The sequence below is a fragment of the Oreochromis aureus genome, linkage group 14, assembly GCF_013358895.1.
Source record: "Oreochromis aureus strain Israel breed Guangdong linkage group 14, ZZ_aureus, whole genome shotgun sequence".
NCBI classification, from domain to species: Eukaryota; Metazoa; Chordata; class Actinopteri; order Cichliformes; family Cichlidae; genus Oreochromis; species Oreochromis aureus.
The window spans coordinates 28,488,857-28,513,016 of record NC_052955.1 but is presented as its reverse complement, the minus strand read 5'-3'; the positions used below and the strand labels follow the sequence as shown (position 1 = coordinate 28,513,016).

At 39.4% G+C, this 24,160-nt stretch overlaps 1 protein-coding gene across 2 annotated transcripts in view; it reads right to left on the bottom strand.

The window, feature by feature from the left end:
• The window catches only part of rasa2 (RAS p21 protein activator 2), a 32,129-nt gene that overhangs the window by 4,054 nt on the left and 3,915 nt on the right, over nucleotides 1-24,160 (bottom strand). Inside the window, exons 3-24 of one of the 2 annotated variants that reach the window (XM_039622644.1) lie at nucleotides 17,649-17,752; nucleotides 17,453-17,547; nucleotides 15,513-15,589; nucleotides 13,604-13,687; nucleotides 11,573-11,645; nucleotides 11,403-11,473; nucleotides 10,727-10,828; nucleotides 6,580-6,733; nucleotides 6,323-6,471; nucleotides 5,909-6,023; nucleotides 5,232-5,306; nucleotides 4,941-5,064; nucleotides 4,451-4,557; nucleotides 4,261-4,344; nucleotides 4,044-4,121; nucleotides 3,887-3,960; nucleotides 3,490-3,596; nucleotides 2,711-2,793; nucleotides 2,190-2,398; nucleotides 1,550-1,653; nucleotides 1,275-1,325; nucleotides 81-258 (exon numbers count right to left, since the gene is read on the bottom strand). In XM_039622644.1, coding sequence (XP_039478578.1) covers nucleotides 81-258; nucleotides 1,275-1,325; nucleotides 1,550-1,653; nucleotides 2,190-2,398; nucleotides 2,711-2,793; nucleotides 3,490-3,596; nucleotides 3,887-3,960; nucleotides 4,044-4,121; nucleotides 4,261-4,344; nucleotides 4,451-4,557; nucleotides 4,941-5,064; nucleotides 5,232-5,306; nucleotides 5,909-6,023; nucleotides 6,323-6,471; nucleotides 6,580-6,733; nucleotides 10,727-10,828; nucleotides 11,403-11,473; nucleotides 11,573-11,645; nucleotides 13,604-13,687; nucleotides 15,513-15,589; nucleotides 17,453-17,547; nucleotides 17,649-17,752 — 2,298 coding nt within the window. The remainder of the gene's footprint in view (nucleotides 1-80; nucleotides 259-1,274; nucleotides 1,326-1,549; nucleotides 1,654-2,189; nucleotides 2,399-2,710; nucleotides 2,794-3,489; nucleotides 3,597-3,886; nucleotides 3,961-4,043; nucleotides 4,122-4,260; nucleotides 4,345-4,450; nucleotides 4,558-4,940; nucleotides 5,065-5,231; nucleotides 5,307-5,908; nucleotides 6,024-6,322; nucleotides 6,472-6,579; nucleotides 6,734-10,726; nucleotides 10,829-11,402; nucleotides 11,474-11,572; nucleotides 11,646-13,603; nucleotides 13,688-15,512; nucleotides 15,590-17,452; nucleotides 17,548-17,648; nucleotides 17,753-24,160) is intronic. The other variant, XM_031752707.2, reaches the window with a different exon arrangement.

The window sequence follows — 24,160 nt, the reverse complement described above, 5'->3', positions numbered from 1 at the left end:
CACATCATTTACCATCACTGCATTATATACTCATACTGCGTAAAAGTGGTGTATCATAAAAATGTAACATGGAGACTTACAGGCTGCCGTACTGCCGTACGTCATTCCTGATATTGTGCTGCCGCTGCAGCTCCTCCATGATGTTTCGGAGCTGTTTCAGTGTGTGAAAGGTCTCTTTGGGTTCCTGAATGGTGAACTTTGAGTATTCCTCCGGCTCTCGCTGAGGGCCCTGATACACTGCCAAACTGGCACAGGCATCTGTGGAGAGGACAAACATTACAAAGTGCAACTTCAAGTGCTCGGAAGTGAGCTGGTTTTTATCTACATGACGATATAGTGAAGTAACAGCTTCATTAGCAGTGTGTGTAAAACAGTTTACCCTCGCTCTTTTACACAGACACCAGAGTGAAAGTACAAAAACTGAGATGGCAGACTGGGTGTCCGAGGTGTTCAGCCCAATGGGGAAAACCATGTGACACAAACAAAGGACGCGTGTTTAATAGTTTGTATGAAACGTGGATGCAAACGGTGGCCCTGAGAGGTCAAATGCACTGCAAGAAAACACCAGAACATAGAAAAACTCCTGCAAAAGCACATGAAACACAAGAAAAATAATAATAATAAAATTACAAGACAAAACAAGTGTTTTCCTCCTTTAAGCGCGTCCCGTGCATGTTTTGGTTTCTGTCACTTCCACAGCTCGTGTGTTCTGTTATCGTCTCCCCAGAAACACTTTGTTGTGTTTTGTGAGATTTTGCTGCTGCTTTCTTATCTTGCAATCCGTTTGTCCTCTCAGAGCCACCGTAGTGAAGCTTTGAGGTCAGACAAATGAAGTCGGAGTAAACGTGTCTTAAATTGGGCCACCAGATGGCGATAGCTGTGTCTGCAAAAGGACTTCCGTTACTATACAAGTCTGTGGGAAAATGTTTATTGAGATATCCAAACAGTTTCCCGACTATATGGGCTCAGTCACTCATTTTGGGTCACACTTAATAATAAATTAAATCTATGTTGTAAAGTTCGGCGATAGTGTGTTTGAGGAGGATTATCTGTGGGATGGTTACTAAACGATGATGTCACAGTAGCTACGTGACCATTTATACTGTCTGTGGTTTTGATTTAAGAGGTCGGTGCTCTATTGGACCAACTTCACCTTTAAATCACCAAATGAAGGCTGAAAAATGAGTTGTCCCACCACACTGGAAATTAAACGTGTTGCCCTCAGTCGTTCGTGTGAAACACACCACAGTGTGGAGAATGAATGAATTTAAAACCTGACATCTTCATACGTTGATTGCTTTGATGGCTGATCCCACAAAGAACAGCTGCTGGTGGTTAAAAAAAAAAGGCTCGCAAATGTCTGAGAGACAAACACCAGCTGATCTGACCTCACTCTGCACAACACCGGGTATAATGTATACATAAGGCTGGTAGTCTTATACGATTAAACACCCTAAACTGAACGTCACATCATGAGTCAGTTGCATTTATATGAACTGTACCCTGCTCTCTCTAATGAAGCATTTCTGAAAACGATACTGATACTGACCCTCCATGCTCTGGAGCTTTGTATCGTTTGCTGAGAGGAGTGAGAAAATCCTCTCTGCTTCTCGGTCACAGTCTATATCCAGCTGCAGGTTGGCCAGCATGGTGCTGAAACAGGAGAGAACAAAAGTGTAGAGAAATCTTTGCAGGAAAAAGCAGCAAAAAACAAAACTCAAACTAAGAAACAAACTTAAATACATGCATCTCTCCACACTCACACACATCACTTACACTACAGACGTTAGCATGAAAGTGCACTATCTGACTCATCTTTGTAAACTTGCTAAACATCTACAGAGGCAGTGAAGAAGCACCGAGCAGCTAAACGACGGTCCTCAAAGTCAGTAGCTGATAAATGAAATCAAACACTTCTCAATTAAAGCTCAGTTTAGTCCCTAAAAAGCCTCGTCCTTATTGGCACACCTGAAAAATCCTGCTTTAGAAGTTTTCTATTTTCCATTTGAAATGCCCTCATCATAATGATTAAAGGGTTAAGGTTTGTCAGTCAAACATAAGACCAGCAGGCAGTTTTATTAAGCGTTTATTGTGATCTGCAACACACGCCCCACAGATGGCAGCGAGGATACTGAACCATTCCCCCGCCCCGCCCCTCGCTGTGGTGTTGATGTGGAGGAAAAACTCACGTTGTGCAGGGCTTGCAGCCTGGAGCGTTGCTACTCAGGCTTTGGCAGCACTGCCAGGCCCCGCTGGTGTAGTTTGACGGGTGGAAAGTGGCCAGGCGTCCCTCGTTGCAACGACTGACCTGGCTCAGGACCTCCAGCCACTCGCTGGCTTCCACGCAGTTTCCAGCCTGGACATAAAGAGGCTTCTCAGAGTGGACCACCTGAAACATCTGACGCAAGAGAAACAAAGTAGTTTAACTATGATGTGACCGTTTCTTTCCCATAAAGGTCATTCTGAGTGCAACAAACAAAGCGCCCCTCTACGCTAAGACAGAAAGGACTGAGGTGTGCGATGCCAGCAACAACAATACTGTCATTTTTGTACTTCATCTGAAAGTTAACGTGCCCATGAGACCAACAATGCGCCGTTTTCACTATTAATAATCACAGGAGGAAGTGACACTGGCACTGACGTTTCCATTTTAAACGGGTAATACATGAGAAGTGATGACGGGGCCATGTGAGAGGGGGAACTGGCTTACATTTTTGCGGTTAAAGGCACTTTCATCCACTTTCTCCACCGCCCGGATATTTTTGACATTAATGGTGCGGTCGGCATCTTTCCCTGGGGAGAACAAGTCATTCTGTTAGGTTTACACACAAACAGCCTCCAGTCTCAACAACATTACTGTTTAGGTTAAATAACGCGTAGAAGAAAATAAAACGTTTAAACTTCTCCCTTGAAAGTAAAAGCTGCCGTTTCTGAACATGTTTTTTGGGAAATTCCTTGAAGACAGTTTTATATTCCTATCAACTGGCTCCAATGATTGATGATCAATCTTATTTATTATCACACCCTCCCTTTCTGATAATTGACTGAGCACTCGAAACTTTCCTTAAGTATCACAGAAAGGCAGTATTTACTCTGCAAAGCCCTCAAAAGATGCATTTCATTAATCAGCTGATGCAAAGTCAACACACAAGTAATCAACACAGGAAACTACAAAAACAAATCAGGTCATACTTAAAAAATGCTTTGTATATGCTTATTGTCCAGTACTTTAAAAGGCATAAACAGAAAAAAGTGCTTGTATGAATGGGTGAATGAGGCAAGTATAAAGTGCTTTGAATACTCAGTAGAAATGCACTATATAAAAGAACCAGTCCATTTAATATCTTAATTTTATATGTATAAGCAATTACTTTAGCGCCATCTAGTGCTAGTATCGGGAACTCAGCATTGCGTGTAACCTGTGCATACATGTTTATCTCATTAGTTTTCATCAGATTCGAGTATGAGATTACAGTGAACTGGTCTCACCTTTATGTTTGTGGTAGGAGAGCTCCCTGTTGGTCAGTCTGAGCCATCTCTTCTTAAAAGTTTTCATTCCAGGGGGTTTTCTCCCCTGAGCACGTTTCTGTACTTCCCTATAAAAGGACAGGCTGAGGGTTCAAATCTGAGCTGATTTACTTGAGGCAAAAATAACATAAGTACAATTTATTACTTCAGAGTAATCTTTATGCTCAAATGATGTAATTAGATTCTTCTAACAGGACATAGTGAACGCCCTCAACGGTTATTGTGTCATAAAATTCACTCGTTGTTTTATGTCTAGTGCAGAACTGATCTTGGCAATCCATGCCAAAGCTACCCCCAAGACTTCTTTATTACCAAGTGAGAGTTCTCAGTTCTGCCCAGACTTGAACTGAACACTCACCCCTCCTTGAGAACGACAGCGTCTTCCAGCCCACTGGACTCCTTACTGACGTTGGAGGAGATTTCATCCAGAAACTGGAAACAAAACGATAACAGCCATTAGAAATGATGAATCCATTTATGGACCTTTGAGTATGTGAGGGGGGGAAAAAAAATACCTTTTTAACTTTTTCGATACACTTCTCTTCCTGGAATGATTTGAAGAAGTCATACATATAGGTTTCTTTAAAACTGGACTAAAAAGAGAAAAAACAAAGTGGGTTTAATTAGCATAACAGGAAAAAAAAATGCATTTGGAAAATGCCTCTGTTTGTCAATTACTATAAAGTGGACAACATGTAGCTCGCACTAGAATTTCAGCAATACAAATCTTACCAGCTTTTTTGATAAGCTACCCCAGCTGCCGAGAGTCTGAATGGTTTTTGAGATGAGTGTGAGTGTCCGGGAAATCTCAGGATCCTGCAGTTACAGAAAATGCACAACGGCACCAAGGTTTAACCGACTGAGAACTCCAGTGCATACACTCAGTGGTCATTAGCGCTGAGAGCGGGTGACGTGTACTTACAGGATGATGGGAACGCAGTTGAAAGGAGTGAGGAGAGAGAACAGCAACAGCAAAAAAGCGCAGAAACACAAAGCTGCTGACGGCTGAGTACTGAACATGTGGGTCGCCTGTGAAGAGGAGAAAGAAACACCTGAGAAACCAGCAAATTCAATTCAATCGGCAAAAAAATGGCTTCTAAAATAGAGATATTTTATATGAGAAAAGCTCAAAACTGTCAAAAGCAAAGGTCCAACACAGTAAAATCAAGGTGTAAGCAATGAAAAGGCTGGTAAGTGTATATATAAATATCCCAAATATAATTTGGTTTAATATACTGCTGTGGACTACTAAGGCATTTAGCCAGCAGCAACATAGTAATCTGCTAAAAGCCCTGCATAATTTTACAGCACAGTTTTAGAGTAAAATGACATTTACGTCACACCTGCTGTGGGTGTGGATATAACCTTTTGCCACAGCAGTTTTTCTTTTTAACGCTGGATCTACGTTTTACCTGGAAAGCGTTTGCAGGCCAAATGCCTCAGAGACCTGAAGACATCACACATTAGTGGCGGGCAGTTAGAACTTGACTGGGTGATGGAGGAGAAGACTTTCTGGACGTAACCCTGCAGGTTTTCCTGCACAGGTAAAGTAAAAAACACACAAATTATTAGCATCACTTTAAAATGTTCTAAACAGAAGCTAAAAAGTGGCAAAACACTTTTTTTTCGCAGTTTTACGACCAGCAAACCTTCAATTAATCCTATTACAAAACTGATAAATCTAGTGAGATGGGTGCACTCACCTTGTTAACCTCTACATTGTCACCTTCCTTTAGTTTAATAGGGTCAATCTCACAGGTTTTGTTGGATTCACAAATCTGTTAAAGATATGAGGGGAAAAAAACAAAAATCAAGCAAGCAAACAAAGAACAATTAGTTCAAATCAAATCTTTAAATTACAAGTGAAGAAGAACTGAGATTTCCTGCTATGTGGAGCTGCAAATGTATTCACATTTTCTTGAAATTGGAGGGACACCAGCTAGACACGGTGAGTGACAGGAGGGACTGAAGGCATTTTCAACCCCAGCTGTGTCTTTTGTTTTACGTGGAACTCAAACTAACTAGCAATTGTAAGTCACAGATAAAAGAAAAGACTAAGTGCACAATAAGGCACGCTCTGTAGATACAGTTGCAAGAAACTGTGGTAATTACAGTGGCCTTCAACCTGTACATCTAGACCAGTGTCAACAAGCCAAACAGGATTAAAAAAATTACAGTTTTAAAACAGTTTAAAGGAAAATACCCTGCGCCTATCCAAACCCTCCAATTACATCTGCACATCTGCAGACTGAGGCTGAAGGGCAGATGTTTAAGTGGATTTTTCCATTCTAACCCCAGTGATTCATGACCATTCTGGCATCGACACAGGATGTGTGTGTGGGCGTGTGTGTGTGTGTGTGTGTCTCCTTTTTACTCATACCTCATCTATTACAGGCTTCAAGGTAACAGATAGGTAATTCTTTCCCACAATCTTCATCATGTCATCGATGCAGCGCGTTGCCAGCGAGTTGCCACGGAATATAGTGTTAGCCTCCCTGCATGGACACAGATATTCCACAGACACCAATTAGACTTTATTTTATGACTAGAATTTTTATGAAGTTTCAGAATCAAACGTCTGAGTCAAGACGAGTGATTAAAACCACATTCACTCTTGAAGCTCTATTGAATTTTAGAGCTTCTTCCTGTTTTACTGCATTAGTCATAGCCAGAAAGTTGAACTGTTTATTAGGTAAAACACAAGTAACAATGCAGCGCGACTGCAGTGCAGTAACATCTGTTTGCATGTTTCTGTCCGGTATATCTATTTGGCTTGGTGTAAAAAGGTACTCACTGAGTGTTGTCCAGCTCCAGTGCTGCCACAGCAGAGACAAAAGGCACGAAGCGATTGTTGTGGAGCAGCAGTCGGACCATCGGCAGAACGACCTCGTATCGCTCTCTGCAAATGTCCCCCAGGATGTGTGCTGCTGATGCTGAGATGGGCTGAAGAAGGAAAAAAAAGTGAAAAAAACAACAATATCAGATCTCTGCATCGTCTCAATGTGGAATTTTCTCATCAGGATTTGCTTCGACTTAAAGCTTCTGTCTCACCTTCACATCTGGGGATTTGAGCAGCAGGGTGCAGAGTGGCGTGTAGCAGGCAGATGGCAGCACTGTGTCTTCTATGTAGGTCAGCTTCAAACGCAAGGATCCTAAATCATCAGACTTGGATTTGTTGCCGTTCCCTTTTGGCTGAAGGAGATACCTTATGGGTCACAATAAGAGAAACAACACATTACTGTGCTGTGACTAATGAGTCATCCTCTGAACACATGGAACCTGCGACTTATCACATAACCGAGACAGCACGAAACCAGATAACTGAGTACATGTGTGTGTCAGTCACAGACAGCCTGGACACTTTCCATAAAATATTAACTCTACAACACAACCCAAGTAAGATTACACATAAAGTAAAAAAAGCTGATCTGCTTGTTTGATACCAACTGTTTAACACATCACAGACCAACTGTACCAGAAAAAAGAAGCAAAAAGAACACTGAAGCTTCCAAAAACACTTTGCAGGACAGAAGAAAGCATCTTTATTTGTCAAAATGTGCTTTTATCCCATGTCTTACCTAAATATATGATGAGTTGTGCATATATACCCACGCAGAATACAGTTGTTTGAAAAGGTTTGAGTACAGTAAAGTCAAACACAGAGATAAACCTGCAATAATTTTTTTCACCCCTTCACAGCCAATAGAGGAAAATGGAAACAAATTTTGAACACAACATCTGACACGTTATTATCTTTAATGCTGATAAAGATCAGGAGTTGCTTATTTGAGCACGCAGCAGTGTGCATCTGGTGTGTATTCATCCAGTTAACTTAAGACTTCTTAGCTCTCTTTGTTTGAATGCACAAGCTTCTAGTAGAGATGCCAGATAGTTAACAAAATAGCATTTTATTGTCATTTTACATGTACAACAAAATTGTGGGAGCTCCACACCATCTGAGCATGGTATGAAAATATAACTAGCAGGACAGCAGACAAGAGGAGTATATACAACACGAGGGATATACACAAAACAGGAGGAAGGGGCACAATAGAAAGTCACACATTAGAGGACAGGGTTGAGAAAGTGATGAGGGTTACATAGATCATGACTGATATTGGTGGGTGTGTGGGTGGCAGGGATAGGGTGCGGTGTGGTGGAGGTGGGAGTGCTTGTTTATAGTGGGGGTTGTCCAGACAAAGAAGCAGTTTATGACCACTAATAATTAATAATTAACAACTAACACACTGTCCCATTTTCTTAAATCAGTAACAGCCACTTTAAAGAGCAGATGAATTAACAACAGAGATGCATAAAATCCTCAAAGTGGGAAAATATTAAAACCAACCAACCAACCAAACAAACAAACAAACAAAAAAAAAAAAAAAAAAAAAAAAAAAAAAACACGTAACGTTGAATCAACCAGGAACTGCAATCAGTCGATTCCCAGTCGAGAGTCACCGGCTCGCACTGGTAACCCTCTGACAGCCTCACATACATCTGATTACAAGCCAGTATATCTCATAAATACATAACATGTGCACAGTGGCACATTCACAGCCGCAAGCTTACACGGTGTTAGCACGGACGGTCCCAGCTGTGAGTTCGGCCACAAAGTTGTCCAAAATAAGCTGCAGGGGGACCACCACGAAAAGGCTCCTAACAACAAACCTAATCAGACACTTAAATCAACCTGACTTAAATGAATAAGGACATGTTTACGAAGGTAACAAAAAAAAAAAAAAAGTGGTTGAACCTATCCAGAAGTCAGAGCCAGCCAAGAGCCGGCAGCCTCAGTATGAGCAGAAGGATTAAAGCAGTTACAAGGAGAATTATGGAGACGGGAGAAAAAGAGAACAGAGTTGATCTCCGGTTATCTAGTGAAGTTATAAATATATTGGAAAATTATGGAAGTACCTGACATTTATTTTGTTCTATAAATCTACTAGACCGGCTTTTGTCTGGGAAGATTATACATGTCAGGTACAGCAACTTATTTTCACTTAATTATTTACACCTCTTTGCAGTAGCAGAAAACTTTATACTCAGAAGATCCTGTAACTTACTGCAGAAACTGTAAAGGTTTAACAAGTTATTTTACTATTTAAGAAAAAAAAAAATCAGTAAATAAAAGCTGATTAGTTTGTATGTGCTGGTTTTAGAAGGAAAATCGAAAGGAAATGCCGGTATTGGCAGGTCACACTGAGAAAAACGGAAATTTGAAGCAGCCAAAAAAGTTCAATGGGTGCATCTTTAGAAAACATATATACTTTCTAAAGATAGTATATAAATATATATATATATATATACATATCTACTATAAACATACAGTAGAGTAAGTATATAGTGCATAGGAATAGTGCAGTAAACATGCAGCATCACAAAGGATTTAAGCCCACTTTACAAAGGTTTAAAGCAATGAGCATGAAATCTTGAAATGGAAGACAAAACCATGATAAATAAATGATAAATAGATTGCAAAGCAAGACGATAACTGGAGGATATTTTACAGCAACAACTGAGAAAAACCAAGGATGAAAAGAGGTTTCTAAATGCTGCTCAGTACAGATATACCCATCTGTTTATCTCAGTATATCAACTAAATAGCCGTCTTTGCTACGCTGCCAATTCTTTCCTGCTGGTGTGACAGCTTTCACGTAAAATAAGAGGAATTCAATCATTAGGCTTGTTTAACAGCATATAGGGGTGTAAACCAAAGCTCACAAATATTTCAGCTTTATCTCGACATTGGCATTTAAAATGTTAAGAAAATGCTTCTGTCTTTATTACAGGTATGTGCCTAAACGAGGGATGATTTAACTTTGAACCCCTTTTTAAAACAAGGGGAAAGAAAATCTAAATTTGTGAGGCTGTTCAACCGCTAATTGACAGTTTTGGAAATTTAAATTAAGAAAGAAAAGATCAAAATGACCAAAAATCTGGACTTGGAGGAAAAGTCTTTTTATAATATCCATTTAGACCAGGGGTGGGGGAACTCCAGGCCTCAAAGGCTGGTGTCCTGCAGGTTTTAGAGGAGGCCTTGATCCAAAACAGCTTTTAAATTACTTCCTCAACATGTCTTGAAGTTCTCCACAGGCCTGGTAATGAACTAATTCAGGTTCATTCATTTGATTCAGGTGTGTTGACCCAGGGCGATATCTAAAACCTGCAGGACACCGGCCCTTGAGGCTTGGAGTTCCCCCACCCCCGATTCAGAACATATTAGTCAGCCTCGTGATCAATAAATATTCCTCCCATAGTGCCTGCACATCTCTCCATAAGCCAACAGGTGGGGTAAAACAACATTATACATGTCGACTTGGCCTGCAGTCACTGCAGGTTTGCACATAATCCCCTTGATCTGTAATCACTGCACACAGACAGAGACACTTTAACAGATCACCTGTACCCAACACTTTTTATGAATGCAACATGGACGACTTCCAGCATAAACACAGGACATGAGGTACTGCCACCATGCATAAGCCACCCACGCACTCGACTCAAAGCCCTCATGTACTAACAAACTGCTATCTGGCGTAATCCCACATCTCCTACTCTGACGCAAAGCAAGGAAAACACCCACACAGTGGAAAAACTGCTGAACTCTGAGAAATCTAGGAAGAGTTTTAAGATCACCTTGTAAAAGCAAGAAAATGCAACAGTGCAAACAGACACGCAAGACTGGGCTCCTGAACAGTGAAATACCAAAGGCAGCGGCTCCACCTTCCAGTGTTTAAATAAAAAAAGATTTTAAAAAAAAAAACCCGGTTTGGTAAAGAGGAAGGTAATCAGGCCATGACAGATTGATGATCATGTTTTTTTTTGTTTTTTTCCCCCATCTAGTAAATTTTTAAAGGCACAGACGCACCAGACTGTGCTGGATTTAGTCGAGCACATGTAGGTAAAACTGACCCTTCTGAATCTATTTTGGAAAATCTTTTAGGAGTTATGTAAACAGGAGGTAATAGGGGTGTAAACCAAAGCTCATGAATATTTCAGTTTTATCTCAGTATTGCCATTTAAAATGGGAAGAAACTGCTGTCTTTATTACAGGCATGTGCCTGAAGGAGGGATGATTCCACTTTAAACCCATTTTTCAAAACAAGGGGACAGAAAATCTAAATTTGTCACCTAGTGCTCAATAAGTATGCATAAACTCCTAAAGGATAGTGAGATACTTCCGTCTGCTCCTTACCAGGCTTTGTGAATGTGGTCGCTTTGTAGGATCTTGACAGGGACCCGTGTTTCCCCCAGAAAAACATCCTGAGCCAGATTCTCATTGTTCCACAAATCAACTCTGCAAAAAAAGGGAAAGGATGTGGACTGAAAGAATGTTTTTCATCTGCGAATATACAACTGTTACTACAAACTACATGTACAAGTAGTAAGGCAAAATAAATGTTGCTCTTTGTGTCTGTGTGTTCAGCACAAAACAACCACCCACTTCAAATATGGCAAAAAGGGCTTAAAAGAAAAAAAGAAAAATCACTACTAAGCGGTGCTTACCTGCTTGGTGCATAAAAACCAATACAATGTGTGCAATGACACCACCTCAAATCCAAACCTCAACACCATGCACGAGTGTTTACCGTCAACTCTGACTAGTCTTACCCAGTGAGCTATGAATCCACTGTGATGGAAGCCCCACATATCCTTAACCAGAAATCAAAGGCTCTCCATCAGTAGTCAGAACACACCAAATTAAAATAGTTTGTTTTGCTTTGTTTTTTTTGTTTTTTACCTGAAGTCGTTAAGAAATTATTCTTCTTTTGTCAAGACTATAAAGGGGAAGCGTGTACGTGTGTGTGTCTGTTAGACAGCGAGAAAGCGTAAAGCGTGCACAAAAGAGGGAAAAAAACTTCAAAACGCACTTGATCTCAAGTTTTTCGATGTCCTCCTCCTCCACGTTGAATTGAGTCCTTCTAGAGTAGGACCGTGTGACCTGCATATGAACATGTCATGGTTAATATATACAATTATCTGCTGTAACCAACAGACCATTTGAAACCTATGATGTGGTAACATGTGTTACAAGATTTACCTCAAAGAAGAAGGTCTCTTCAAAATGAGGGTTGCTGGTTTTCTTCTTTACCTTTGTTTTCTTCTGATCAGACCTGAGGGGAGACATTACAGAAACTGAATGCCGTTTTCTCAGATAATTTAAGGATTCAGGTATGGATACATTGAGAAGAAAAGGGGAAGAGAAGCATGTGACTCCTATTGCATTGCCAGGGAGTGACTTAAGATGACTAAAATGTAATCTTGCCATCTGTAACAAGGTTCACGATGGTGGCAAGCTGTAAGTGGATGCTCATAGTTGAGCTCATAGTCTTTGTATTCTTGGAAAGTTTAGTCAGCTCACTCATGACGTTCACTAAAAAATAAAATAAAAATTTGTTTAAACCAGTCTAGTTCTGAGTCTTTGTTTTTGATATTGTATTCATTTCAAGAGAGGTGTGGTTTGTTCCAGATAGTTTTAATTAGTTTCAGTCTTTCCAATCTTACAATAGCACAAAATCTCTGTCTGCGTGTTTGCTCTTTGTCTGCGAGCTCCTCCTACACGATCAGGTGTTGAGCAACTAAACCTGGCACGCAGGTACAGCTCACGCTGCCCGAGGTTCCTAACTATATCAGAAATCATGTCATCATGCCTAGCAACTAAAAAGACCTGCTTTTAACATCTGTAACATGCATCCTGTTACTTGAATTCATGACAAAAACAACTCCATAAAACAACTTTATATTCACAAAAGTTGAATTATACATGCCTACTAACAGCCTTGAAAGCGTCTAGCTAAAATGCCCCATTTCCAGCATGTAAAACAACATCTACCACCACTACGGGAGGCTGTAGCTCAGAAAAGCTCATCTATTAATTGCGATCTTGGTGGTTTGATTCGTGTCTGCTCCAGTCAGCATGCCAAACATTATGGGCGAGATGCTAACCCCAAGTTGCTCTCTGATGCATCCACGGGAGCACGAACGTGTGTGAATGTTAGACAGAAAGCACTTAGAAAAAGGTGTTTGTATGAATGGGTGAATGAGGAGAGGTGTTTAAAGAGGCTGGAGTGCTCAGGTAGTACAAAAGCACTACATAAGAACCAGTATATTTACCATCTACTGGAAAAAAAAATCTCAATGAGATTAAATTTACCAGTTTGCCAACAGCGCAAATACACCATACAATACTGTAGCATGTGCTAGTCTTTATAATGGAACAGTAAATTGATTGGTTCCTTTAAAGTGCTTTTCTATTCTACTTAAGCACTTTATACTTTACGATTAGCAGATGAAAGATCCTTAGTCTTAGTAGTTTTTAGTTTGGCTCAAAAAATAAATACAAAATTACAATTTGCCTGAGGAGGCTTTGATGGATGTGGGGTTTTTTTGTTTTTTGTTTTTTTAGTTCTAATACCTGTACCGAGTTTCCTAAATCTTGCCTCTGAAATATTTCCTCCATACAATGATAGTTTAAAAAAAAAAAACCCCCAAAAAACAACAACAACAAAAAAAACAGACTAATACAGTGAAACCAATTAAAAATTCAAAAAAAAAAATTCAAACAATAAAAACTAAACTGAAAAGAAATCCACTCTGGAAATGAACTGAAACTAAAAAAACAAAACAAAAAAACCCCATAATAACTCCCACATCTCAAATATGTGTGACAAAGCCTCTTCAGGCAGGCTGAGAAAGACTAAAACTAACGACATTTGTTGTCTGTTTTCACTTTATTTTAGTCAGCTGTGCAAGTTCACAACGTTCTTCCAGTTAGTTAAAAAGAAAACTACTTCAAACTTTTTCCACAATTAGCTTTAACCATAACAACCTTGGTTTAGATGAGATTATATGTAGGGACCTTGTGCTTCAGGTCACACTGCACAATATTTCTGCACATATTCCTCAATAGTTTTAAAGGCAGTGTAGAAAACCTGTGCACTGTTTATTTCAGGAAATTGGTAAAGTCGTTACTTATGTGATTACACAAAGCTAAAAAAAGGAACAAACAAGCTACTTCTATATTCTGTAACACACTAAGAACTTATTTGTTATCTGCGCGAAATTCAGTTACCTGGCAGGTCCGACAAGTGACACGGTGGCATAGGGGTCACAGTTCTGTCCACTGATCAAAGGCAGCTCCTTGCACTCAATTATCCTGAATAAAAACACAATAAAAGAGAAAGAGAAAATAAAATAAATGCAACTATATTACACTGTTATAGCATTCTTGTCACAGCTTGTGATTCCACCTTTCTAAACACTGAGGAGCTGCTCACCTTGGAGCAAAACCGTCAATACTTCACACAGTAACACTTTGACAGGCCCTAAAGTGACCCAGACCTTGGGAGAGATTAGCTTTCAACGCCGTGCCGTGGGTGCGTGAATGGTAAATAATTTCTTGTTGGTTCAACAGACGCCTCAGTGAAAATGCTTTTGGTGTTAAACCCTGTAGGGTTTGCACTACCGGAACAATAAGAAAAACACCCTCTGTCCAAAACAGAAACCGTAAATGCTTTTGCACATTAAGCTTAAAGACATAATCATTAAAAATGTCATTGCATCACTCCATTTATCGTTCACAAACCTGCTTAGTTATGTTAGATGTCAATGACTTTGCACCAAAAGAGGAATCAGGCTCAACTGACAAACATACACTACAAACCAATATTATATTGTATTATATTAAGGTTTATATATTATTGGAAAAAACAAAAACAACATGGAGCATGAACTACATTTAAATACAAAGTAGCACTGGATTATTAAACTAGATTACAGTATATCATTAGAAACTCTGACCTCACGTTTGACTGGCGTCACAAAAGGATCTTTTTGAAAAAACAAAACAGGTGTTTCAGGTGACAACAGGCACTGTGAGCAGTCTAAACAGGATGTGGCTGCTAAGCACAAGTCAGCAGAGAATAAGAATGAATTCAGCCTGCTATGCTAAGCAGGGCCGGAGGGAGAAGCCAAGCAGCTGAATGTAAAGATGTTTGTGTATCATCTTCAAGGTTGTCATAACAATATTCCCTAAAGCCTCGCTCTTGCATCATTTTTAACTCGACGCAACTTTGCTCCGATTATCTTCCTGCAACGGGACGATGAGCCTCACGCCCTTCGTGAACTTGTCTGGCTGACCCGATGGAGAAAAACAAGAGCAATTACGCACAGTGAGCAGGCCGACGGTTTAAACAAACAATCCGATTCAAACACTGAATGACAGCAGCAGAAAACCACAGCGGTTGCAGAGTGAGAAGCGCACGCTTCCTGCTCAGATGCCATCACTTCCTTCTCATTACCCTGCTCTCCAAGCATGAATGGTGGGGGTGCAAAACAACATACGTAAACAGCAAGAGGTCTGACATACACATGCACATACGTGTGTGTAAATTTACATGCTCAGCCTAATCTGTCAATGGGCGCTTTCTTTTTTTTTTCCCCCCCTCTCTCTCTCTCAACATCCTCCCACGTCATTATCTGCCCTTATATCGGTTTGTGCTTGTGAAAACTGTGTGATGTGAAATGTACAGCTCGGAAGTAAAGGTGAATGATAAAGGAATATTGTGACACACTTAAAACCACACAAAAAACAAGCTACCGAGGCCCAAGATTAGCAAGCGATACTGAAACTTTTATCAATGATGACTTCTTTTTTTTTTTTTTTTTTTTTTTAAACAACTTTAAACATATTACTTTCTCAAACAAGTTGTTGCTCAGAATGAGAAGTGTGGACAGTCAGTTTAGGATTGTATGCTGTGCACCATTACTCAAACTTTTACCATGCATGTGAATATATATACATGTAACCTTTTATGTTGGAGACTTGTTTTGCTGTGCTTAATGTGAAGGTTTGATCTTTAGCCAGTGAAAATACTCACTTGACTCAAGCTTCGGAGTTCTGTCATGATTTCCCTGCAAAGTTTCAAACTAACTGTACTCACAGCACACTTGACAGGAAACAAGTGACTCGTAGAACTCACCGGACTGATATGTGTTGGCCTGTTGATCCGTTCTCTGTGATCACTTCACTCAATCGCATCTCCAGGTGAACCTTGCCCTGTTGACCATGAGGAGAGGAGACGTTCTAAGAAGTTACACATTACTCAGGCCATGAGACTACAGTCTTTAGTGAAGGCACAAGTCAAAAGTTATGTAGGCTGTAAACAAGATAAAAATGTGGCTTGCAGTACTGGTGATATGCAATACTTTTGCACACCATGTTTGTTTGTTACCAAGTTGCACATTTCTCTCGCTGTCATATTTCAAAATGGGTTCTGCTTATTCTCCAAGACCTGCAGTCCTGCTCCGCCTCATACTCTATCTTGATTTAGGTTAACGGGAGAACCAGGAGATTGACAAGAGCCACAACAGCTGTGAATTTAAAATTTTTTTTTTTTTTTTTTCAAAAATCACTCAAAAAGATCTTTAGGGGGGGTCGGATGTGGTGAAGGCTGCCGGTCTTGCCTTCGGAAGTGTCAGAGAGAACGAGAGAGAGAGATACAGAGTGAGAGAGAGAGCAACAGAGGGTGAGCTAAACAAAACGCCCCCACACTTGCACTCCGTCTCTGCAATTCAGCACTTGGCTGAGATGGCAAGTACTCCTTTCTCATGCAGCACAGGCCTTTAAGCCAATATACATCCAAATGAGCCGGCATCCTCACCAAATTAAGGCTCACATTCCAGCCATGACCCCTATTAACTGAGCAGGTTACCTAAAATTAACACTGCTTGCAAGGTGTTCACACAGATCCCTGTTTGGCTGCAAATCAAACCAGAGAGGTACTGAAACAACACCTCCATTGCTCACTGATGTAACTTTGCTGTTGAAAGTGTCTACTTGTGAGTGAATCAGTGTAGCGGCACATACCCAGAATAGTCTTGGCGTGGGCTAATGGCAGCTAGAGTCAACATGTTAGCTGCAGCAGCACAGAAGTGGCAGTGTGCTATAGCTTCACCCAATACAAGCACGCCACAAAAACGATCTGATCAAAGATAGTGATGTACAGTCGAAACAGAGCAGCCCATATATATGCCCTATATGTGACAGAAACGAGAACTGCACTCCTGAAAAAAATGATAAAAATAAAATGCTGGAAAACAAAAAAAAAGAAGAAGAAGAAGATGACGGACCAAAAACCACCTGATAAGTCGATAAAGTATTTTAGTCCAGGATCATTTTTAGAAGCAACTTTCTCCTCGTGTGCATGCATTCTTAATTATACATCAGATACATGTGCAGGAGAAAAGACTTGAAATGACTCTTTTCAAATTGTGCTTAAATTTCAAATACAAATTTTAAGACTTTTGGTCTAAATCATGAAGATGGCTAGAACAATTACTTTTATAACAAGAAAAAGTGGGAACAAAAATGGTATCAGTTATAGAAGCAAGTATATTTTTCTGGTGGTGTTGGTTAAAAAGCTACTTGCTGTCTATTAAACAGGTTAAATGTGCAGTTAGACAAATGTCTTTACTTCTGTGCCACAAACATTGCATATTTTCAGCTGCCATCGTGCTACGACATTAAGAGTCTGCCACTAATAAACTTGACACTTGCGTATTGCTTTTCTTTTTCCATGCAAAAAGACTGGGACAGTGTGTTTTTTGAGCAGGGGATGGTGACATCCGTAGGACTGTGAGTGAGAAGAGTTGAGTTTGTAAGGTTATTAAGCCTTATTTTGACATGGAAATGATCTTATCTGCATGCAAATTTCTGACTACGTGCGAGCAGATTTCCTGCTCGCTAGGTTGGGGTACTGTGAGCTGTAAAAGACTATCATCATTAACTGTGCTGTGCTGATGACCAAGCGAGTGGAACTTTATGCAATACGAGTAACCCTGCAGTAAAAAAGGACGCGATGTACAGCAGGGTCAAATTTTTACATGACATTTGTGAGTCATCAGCTTTCCTAGAAATTACCTGGACTTCTGAATTAGGATCTACTGTTTGAAGGCCAAACCAGTGCTCCTTCCCACTGTATTTACATAGGTCATCCTTCCGGATGGACACCTTGCCTAAAAGAGAAAGCAACACAAACCCACACACACACATTAAAAATCAACACATTCATAGAGATGAGAAAATATACTTGCTTGCCCTCTTAAATGTTACTTACCAACAGGTAGGTCCCTTTGGAAAACACTCTTGGCATAAACATAGAAGGATAAACACTGAAATGGGCGTGGGATCTCAAAGTAGAAGTCCTCTCCGTAGAAAGGGCTGTAAAAGGGAGAGGTCTAAATTAGCTAACAAAGTTATCTCTTTTGGTAGAAAAGGGAACAAGCGAGAATGAGTATAGTTGGTGGTCAAAGGTCTACTGTGAGGTAAACTGACCTGCAATGCACCATTTCAATATTTATTTGACAGAAATTACAAAACGCAGTAGTATTTTGTAACAAATAAATAAAAGCAAGTACTGTTTCTATGCAAGTAGCAGCCTGATGATCAGTTAATCAAATGCACTTGATTAAATGATCATCAGCAAGTGTGAGCACCTCTATGAAAGCAGAAGTTCTGGAACATTCTGGTGTGTGTATACACAATGCCAAGAGGGAGAGACATCAGCAACTGTCTCAAAGCAGCAACTGTTACTTCTCTTCCACATTCTGGGAAGGGTTACAAGTCCATCATTCTGCCATTTAAAAGATAATTTCTCAATGTGGAAACCATAAAAAGCAGTTGCCAGTCTTCCTAGGAGTGGACATCTGGGCAAATTCACCTTAAGAACAGACTGTGTAATGCTCAGAGACTGCAAAAAACCAAAGAGCTACATGTCAGACTCTACAGTTCTTTGGCAGCAGGACAAATGTTAAAGTTTGTGACAGTACAATTTGGAAAAAGAATGAACAAGTATTTGGAAAGATTTTCAGGAGAAAGACTCCTCTTTCTAAAAAGAAGATGGTGGCAAGGTTTGCAAAACTACACTGGCACGTATGGTGAAAACACAGCATATCAGCATTAACACCTCACACCAACTGTTAAGCATGGTGGTGGAGGGCTAATGATTGCAGCTTGTTTTACAGCTACAGGTCACGGGGTCAACCATGAACTCCTCTGTATACTAAAGTATTCCAGAGTCAAATGTGAGACCACCAGACAGCGAAAGCTTGGTTCATTCTGATTCAGACTTCTTGATTAATCCCAGATGAAACAATGTCCTGAAACTGGGTCGTGCAACAGGACAATGATCCCAAGCACAGCAGCAGATGCACAGCAGAAATGCTGAAAAAGAAAAGAATCGAGGTGTTGCAAGGGCCCAGTCAGAGTCCAGACCTCAACCCGGATGAAACAGAGAGAGCTGTGCATAAACGAATGCCCACAAACCTCAATGAACTGAAGCAACACTGTAAAGAGAGGGTGCGATCGTTTTCTGTAAGACAGATAAAGTCATACAGAAAACGATGACTTCAACTTACTGCTGCTAGAAGTTGTTCTAGAAGCTACTGAATCATGGAGTGTACTTAGTGTTTTTCCCCACACACACTGTTTCTGCATTTTAGCTTAGGTTTTTGTTTGTGTAACATGTCATGTTTTCTAGTTGACTTTAAGTTGCATTTACCCAATTTGAAGACCTGCCAAGCACCAGATTATTTTTATTATGCCCTGATGTGCAAAATCTAAGAATTTAAAGAGGATGCATTTTCTTTTTTCTATGGCTGAAAATGTTTGCGTTTCATTTTTCAGTCTAAAAATCTCTCACTTATGCAATTCTTGCCATTATGGGGGTCAACTGAAAACAACTAAAGATAAACTTTAATATCACTGTGAATGCAGAAATGTTACACATTAAAACAAGAACAAAGTTTCAAAACCTGACAGTTGCTATAGGACCAGAGCTGACTTGCACAGCTGCACTGGTATATGTGACAACAGGCTGATCTATTGAGTTCTGGGTATTGTTAATGTTTACTACGTCACACATCAGTGGCAATGCATTAGTAAACCCAGAGGCTATACTTTGATTGACAAAGAGTTAGCGGCATGAATGGACATAAGAATAACGAATCAGCAGTTTGGAACAATTTCAAATTTGCTAACTGCTGTAGTAGCTTATGTTTTACTTATGATTTATTGACAAACAGCAGTCAACTACAGTTGACAACTTTCCCTTTCTTCTATTTCCTGTTTGTTAAGTTGGTTTTAAAGCTTTTATTGCACATTATCATTGCATTAGCATCATTTTATATCTCTCTCATCTGCTCGGTGGTTGTGGGGAGGGGAACGCTAAAATAGAACAGTGGATGAGATGAGAAAAAATTACTGTCACCATGAATGACAGAAAAAAAAAGCGGTAGAGACCTTTATGCTGAGCTTTTATTAAATGGGCACCAATAGGTTGGTTAATAATGTAAAAACCAGTTTTTACTTGAGGTTTTCTCTGTTCCAATTCATCATAATAATAAACGCATGCATCCATTTGTCACGTACAGTCTAAAGATTACAGCTTTACTGATTTTATACTGTATTGGATCCATACTTCATACAATCATGGACTGAAAAATAAAATAAAAATGGCAAATTGGTGCATTCCCAGTTATAAATATTATATGTTGCTCACCAACAATGCAAAAAATATGCATGTAGATGTGTTCATTATTAAGTTTATTCCTCAAGAATAAAACAGTATATATAATAAGTAATAAGAAAATACTGGATTTACTATCTTTATTAATTTATCTAGCAAGTGTGCATGTGTATGCCGTTGACACATGGCTGGGGTTATTTTTCTAAGTTAAGTAGTAATTTTAATAATGGGCAATTATTGAGTACATCTAACATGGTGTTGTGTTAGGACATAAGCGTAATAATAATAATAATATCACATGACTGTCATAAACACTGTCAGGATTTGTTGAAATACTGGGAAATGAACTGGTTGAGCAGAAGGTGGACGACACAGGGTGCCCTTATGACTCATCGTGGCTGAGGGGAATGTTCTTGATATCTTGTAGGTTTAAATCTGTCACTTTTACCAGCTTTCTTCTGATTTCCTGAACATGCAGTGTAACTAGATTAAAAAAAATCTAAATCTATTAATTTTTTTCCTCTTGCATTGTATTCCATTGTCTTCCATAAATTAAATTTTAAAAAATAATGCAAAACCTGTGACACAAATAAGCTATAAGAGTAAAATGCAAAGAGCTAAAATGCAAAAATGCAAAGAGCTGAGATCACAGAACAATGCGTTACATTGTCAACTGATTATTTTAGATACAATTCTGCATGTATGCCCAATGCTGCAACCAGAGATATGCGGTACTGTGCAAACGTCTTGAGCCAGCCCTCATTTCTTTTTAATTTTTGTTTCCAAGCTGGCAGACTTTGTCAAATATTTTGGTTTTTTTAATGGTCTTGAGAATTAATTTTCCAGGCTCTCTGACGATCTTTCAGAGCTTTTCTTTGGACATTAGCTGCTTTTTCACAAATTTTCAGTCTAGTCCACCTTCCTGATGACTTTCAGAGGAATGTTTTTATGTTTGTAAAGCTACTTAACACTGACCTATGAATCATAACCTACTCACGACCTATGAAGCATAAAAAGGCACCTAATTCAAGGAATGAACCAGTGTTGTGTCTACACATAACAGACAACTTGAACAAACCAGTTTTAAATTGTATCTTTAGGTACTCTGTTACTGAAGGTCTGTCACAAAACAAATCATTTGTTCTCATTTCTTTAGTTGCATCTACAGAAAAATACCAAAGACAACACAGTTTAACACACTTAAAAAGTATTTTTGCATCAACAAGGTGATTCCCACAGAGCTATTAGCTGGAAATTTAGCACATCTTGTTATGGTGTACAGTGTCCTTAAAAAAAATTTGAGGAATCTCAACAAGTGGAAGACAAAAGAAGAAGTGGCACGCCTTAAACAAAACAAAAACAAAAAAACAACATCTAGATCAGACAACCAGTATCTGAAATTCATGTCTTTAAGAATTAGGAAGGGACTGTGTCAAAACTGATGGAATTATGAACTTAATTATGAAAAGTACCATCAAATGTAAACCACCATGCAATACCATCTAGAAAGCATCTGATTGACAGCAGTTTTATTTTTCATCAAGACAATGATCCCAAACGCACTGGCAATGCAGTAATAGCGTACCTGGATAGAAAAAACACACAGTGGGACACTATAGTCATGGATTGGCCTCCCCAGAGCAATGTGGGATCATCGTGACAGAACAGAGCAAGTCAGCCATCATCCAAAGAAGAGCTCTGAATGTCCTTCAGGAAGCCTGGAGAACTATTCCTGAAGACTACTTAAATTACTAGAAAGTTGCCTAAGAGAGTTCAGACTGTCTTGAAAAATAAAGGCGGTCATACTTAAGATCGACTTTCTTACTGTATTTCAATGCATGTTTGCACATTTCAGTAAAAACGCTGCACCCATTTCCTATTTTCCTAGCAAAATATAAAGAAATGAAGGGTGGCTCCGGACCTCTGCACAATACTGTATTCTGCAATATTCATCCCATTACAAAATGCCAAGTACACCCTGTAGAGCCTTGTAGCACACTGCTGGGATATCACACAGACAACACATTCACTCTTACAGTCAAATGCCTTTCTTCACCACAGGATTGACTGCCCCTTAGAAACTGGGGGAAAGAGGGAAGGTCAAAATATCTCTGCCACTCAGTTGCCTCATGACCAAGACTTTGAGCCAAACAGCTAGCAGACTGTAGGTTAAACGCTACCTTAATATGTGCTGCCCGCCCACCTGTCCCTAAACAGACTGAACAGTACTTGGCTAGATAAACCGTCCACATGTTCAAGTAAAAATGCAGTCCTTCCCTTCTTCTCTAGATTTACTGAGATTGAAGCTGACAATGCTTTGAGAAAAAACAATTAATTGACAGCCGGCATTTAGTGTATTCAGTAGATATACACTTGCTTTATGTATAGATAGGCCAATTATAAACACAATGTAAATAAGTAGCTCTAAAAAAAAAAAAAAGGGAACTGAAAATAAGACTTGTAAACAATCACATATGTATCAATATTTATTAATGTGTAGCTCTTTATAGAGGCATCGGAGAGATTAAAGTAGGAATCTTTTCACACACACAGACCCCCCCCCAGTCCTAATTTTTTTCTCATATACTACTCAACTCCGGTGCAAGTCCGTACCAGATGTCATGGGACTTAAAGGCAGAAAACACAATGGATACGGTGCCAGTCTTTCATAGGTCTAGCATGGGCTTACATTCTCAGTCACTTTAGCCACTTTCAAAATTACCAATTAACCCAAAACATCTCTTTGGACTGTGGGAGGAAGCCAGCGCACCAAGAAAAGCCAGACACACACAGGGAGAACATGCAAATGCCACACAGTCCATTAATGCATCTTGAATGATGTAATCTTTCTCAACACTTCCACCTTGGGCTTAGCCAGCCAATCCAATTTACACCCACATATCTTCTTTAACATCAGAGAACTATTTACCGTAACCCACCCATACACCCACTTGTCTCTGCTGTCATCCTAGTTTCCAAGTAAAGTGAGAAAGCCACTTGACCACAAATGGGAGCAATCATAGTTATTAAAACCTGAAGACTGGAGCACACACACACCACGCATGAGTCAAACAGAGCGCATACCCTTATAGATCAAGATGCGATAAATAGTGGACTCGTGCAGCTAAGAGTGACAGAGAGGAAGAAGCCTCTAAAACTGTTGTTGAACTGCACTAAAAAACCAGGAGAAAGAGGAAAAAAAAAAGAACAGTTATGAAATACCTAAAGAGGGCAGGACTATGTTTAAAGTTAAATGTGCAGCAATATAGAAAAAACCCCTTAAAGGTTTCATAATATCCACACCTTTCTCTGAACTGGCTGTGAACATGTAACTATGGCATAATGTCTCATTTCACTCAGAATCACACAACATTTCCCAGCTTAAAGGGAACCGAACACACACACAGCTCTGAGTCATGTTTCAACAGCTTCTAAGTATTCGAAAGACTGCATTTCATCCATGAAAGGCATATAACAGATAGAAAACTGTCGAGTTCAGTATGACTGTCCATATAAAATTTGATCACAAGGAGAATGAAATCATTAAAAACAAAAAACTAAAATATGAAAACATAGGTAACAGCAGCCAAATGTAATGTTCTTAATGCCTCTAGACATGCAAGTTAAGCAGTCAAAACTTTTACCCCACAAATAAATGCCTAGTATTTGTACACGTGGCTCGTATGCACCAATAAATTCAAGAGAGCATAGCTGAATAATTAAAATTGGCTCCAAAACATAAGTCTCCATATTATCTTAATAATCATTTTAAGGACAAATATCACTGACTTAAAACAAAGACATTTACCAGACTGAAAAAGATGAAAAGTCAACCAGTACATATTCAGTATCTAATGATACACAGTGGCTGGAGAAGAGCTTTTTTTATTTGATGGAAAGGAATTTTATACTGCACATAATGAACCAAAGGAAAGATTTTTTTTCTACGTTAAAATGATTACAGTGAGGCGGAAACACCAGAAGTAAAATAGTAAACCCGAAACAGATAATGTTTGGATTTCTTGAATAGCCAGCGTTACTTGCAAAAGAAAGGCATTGTTTTCTCAAGAAAAAGTTGCCATTTTGAAGTGTTGCAATGATCA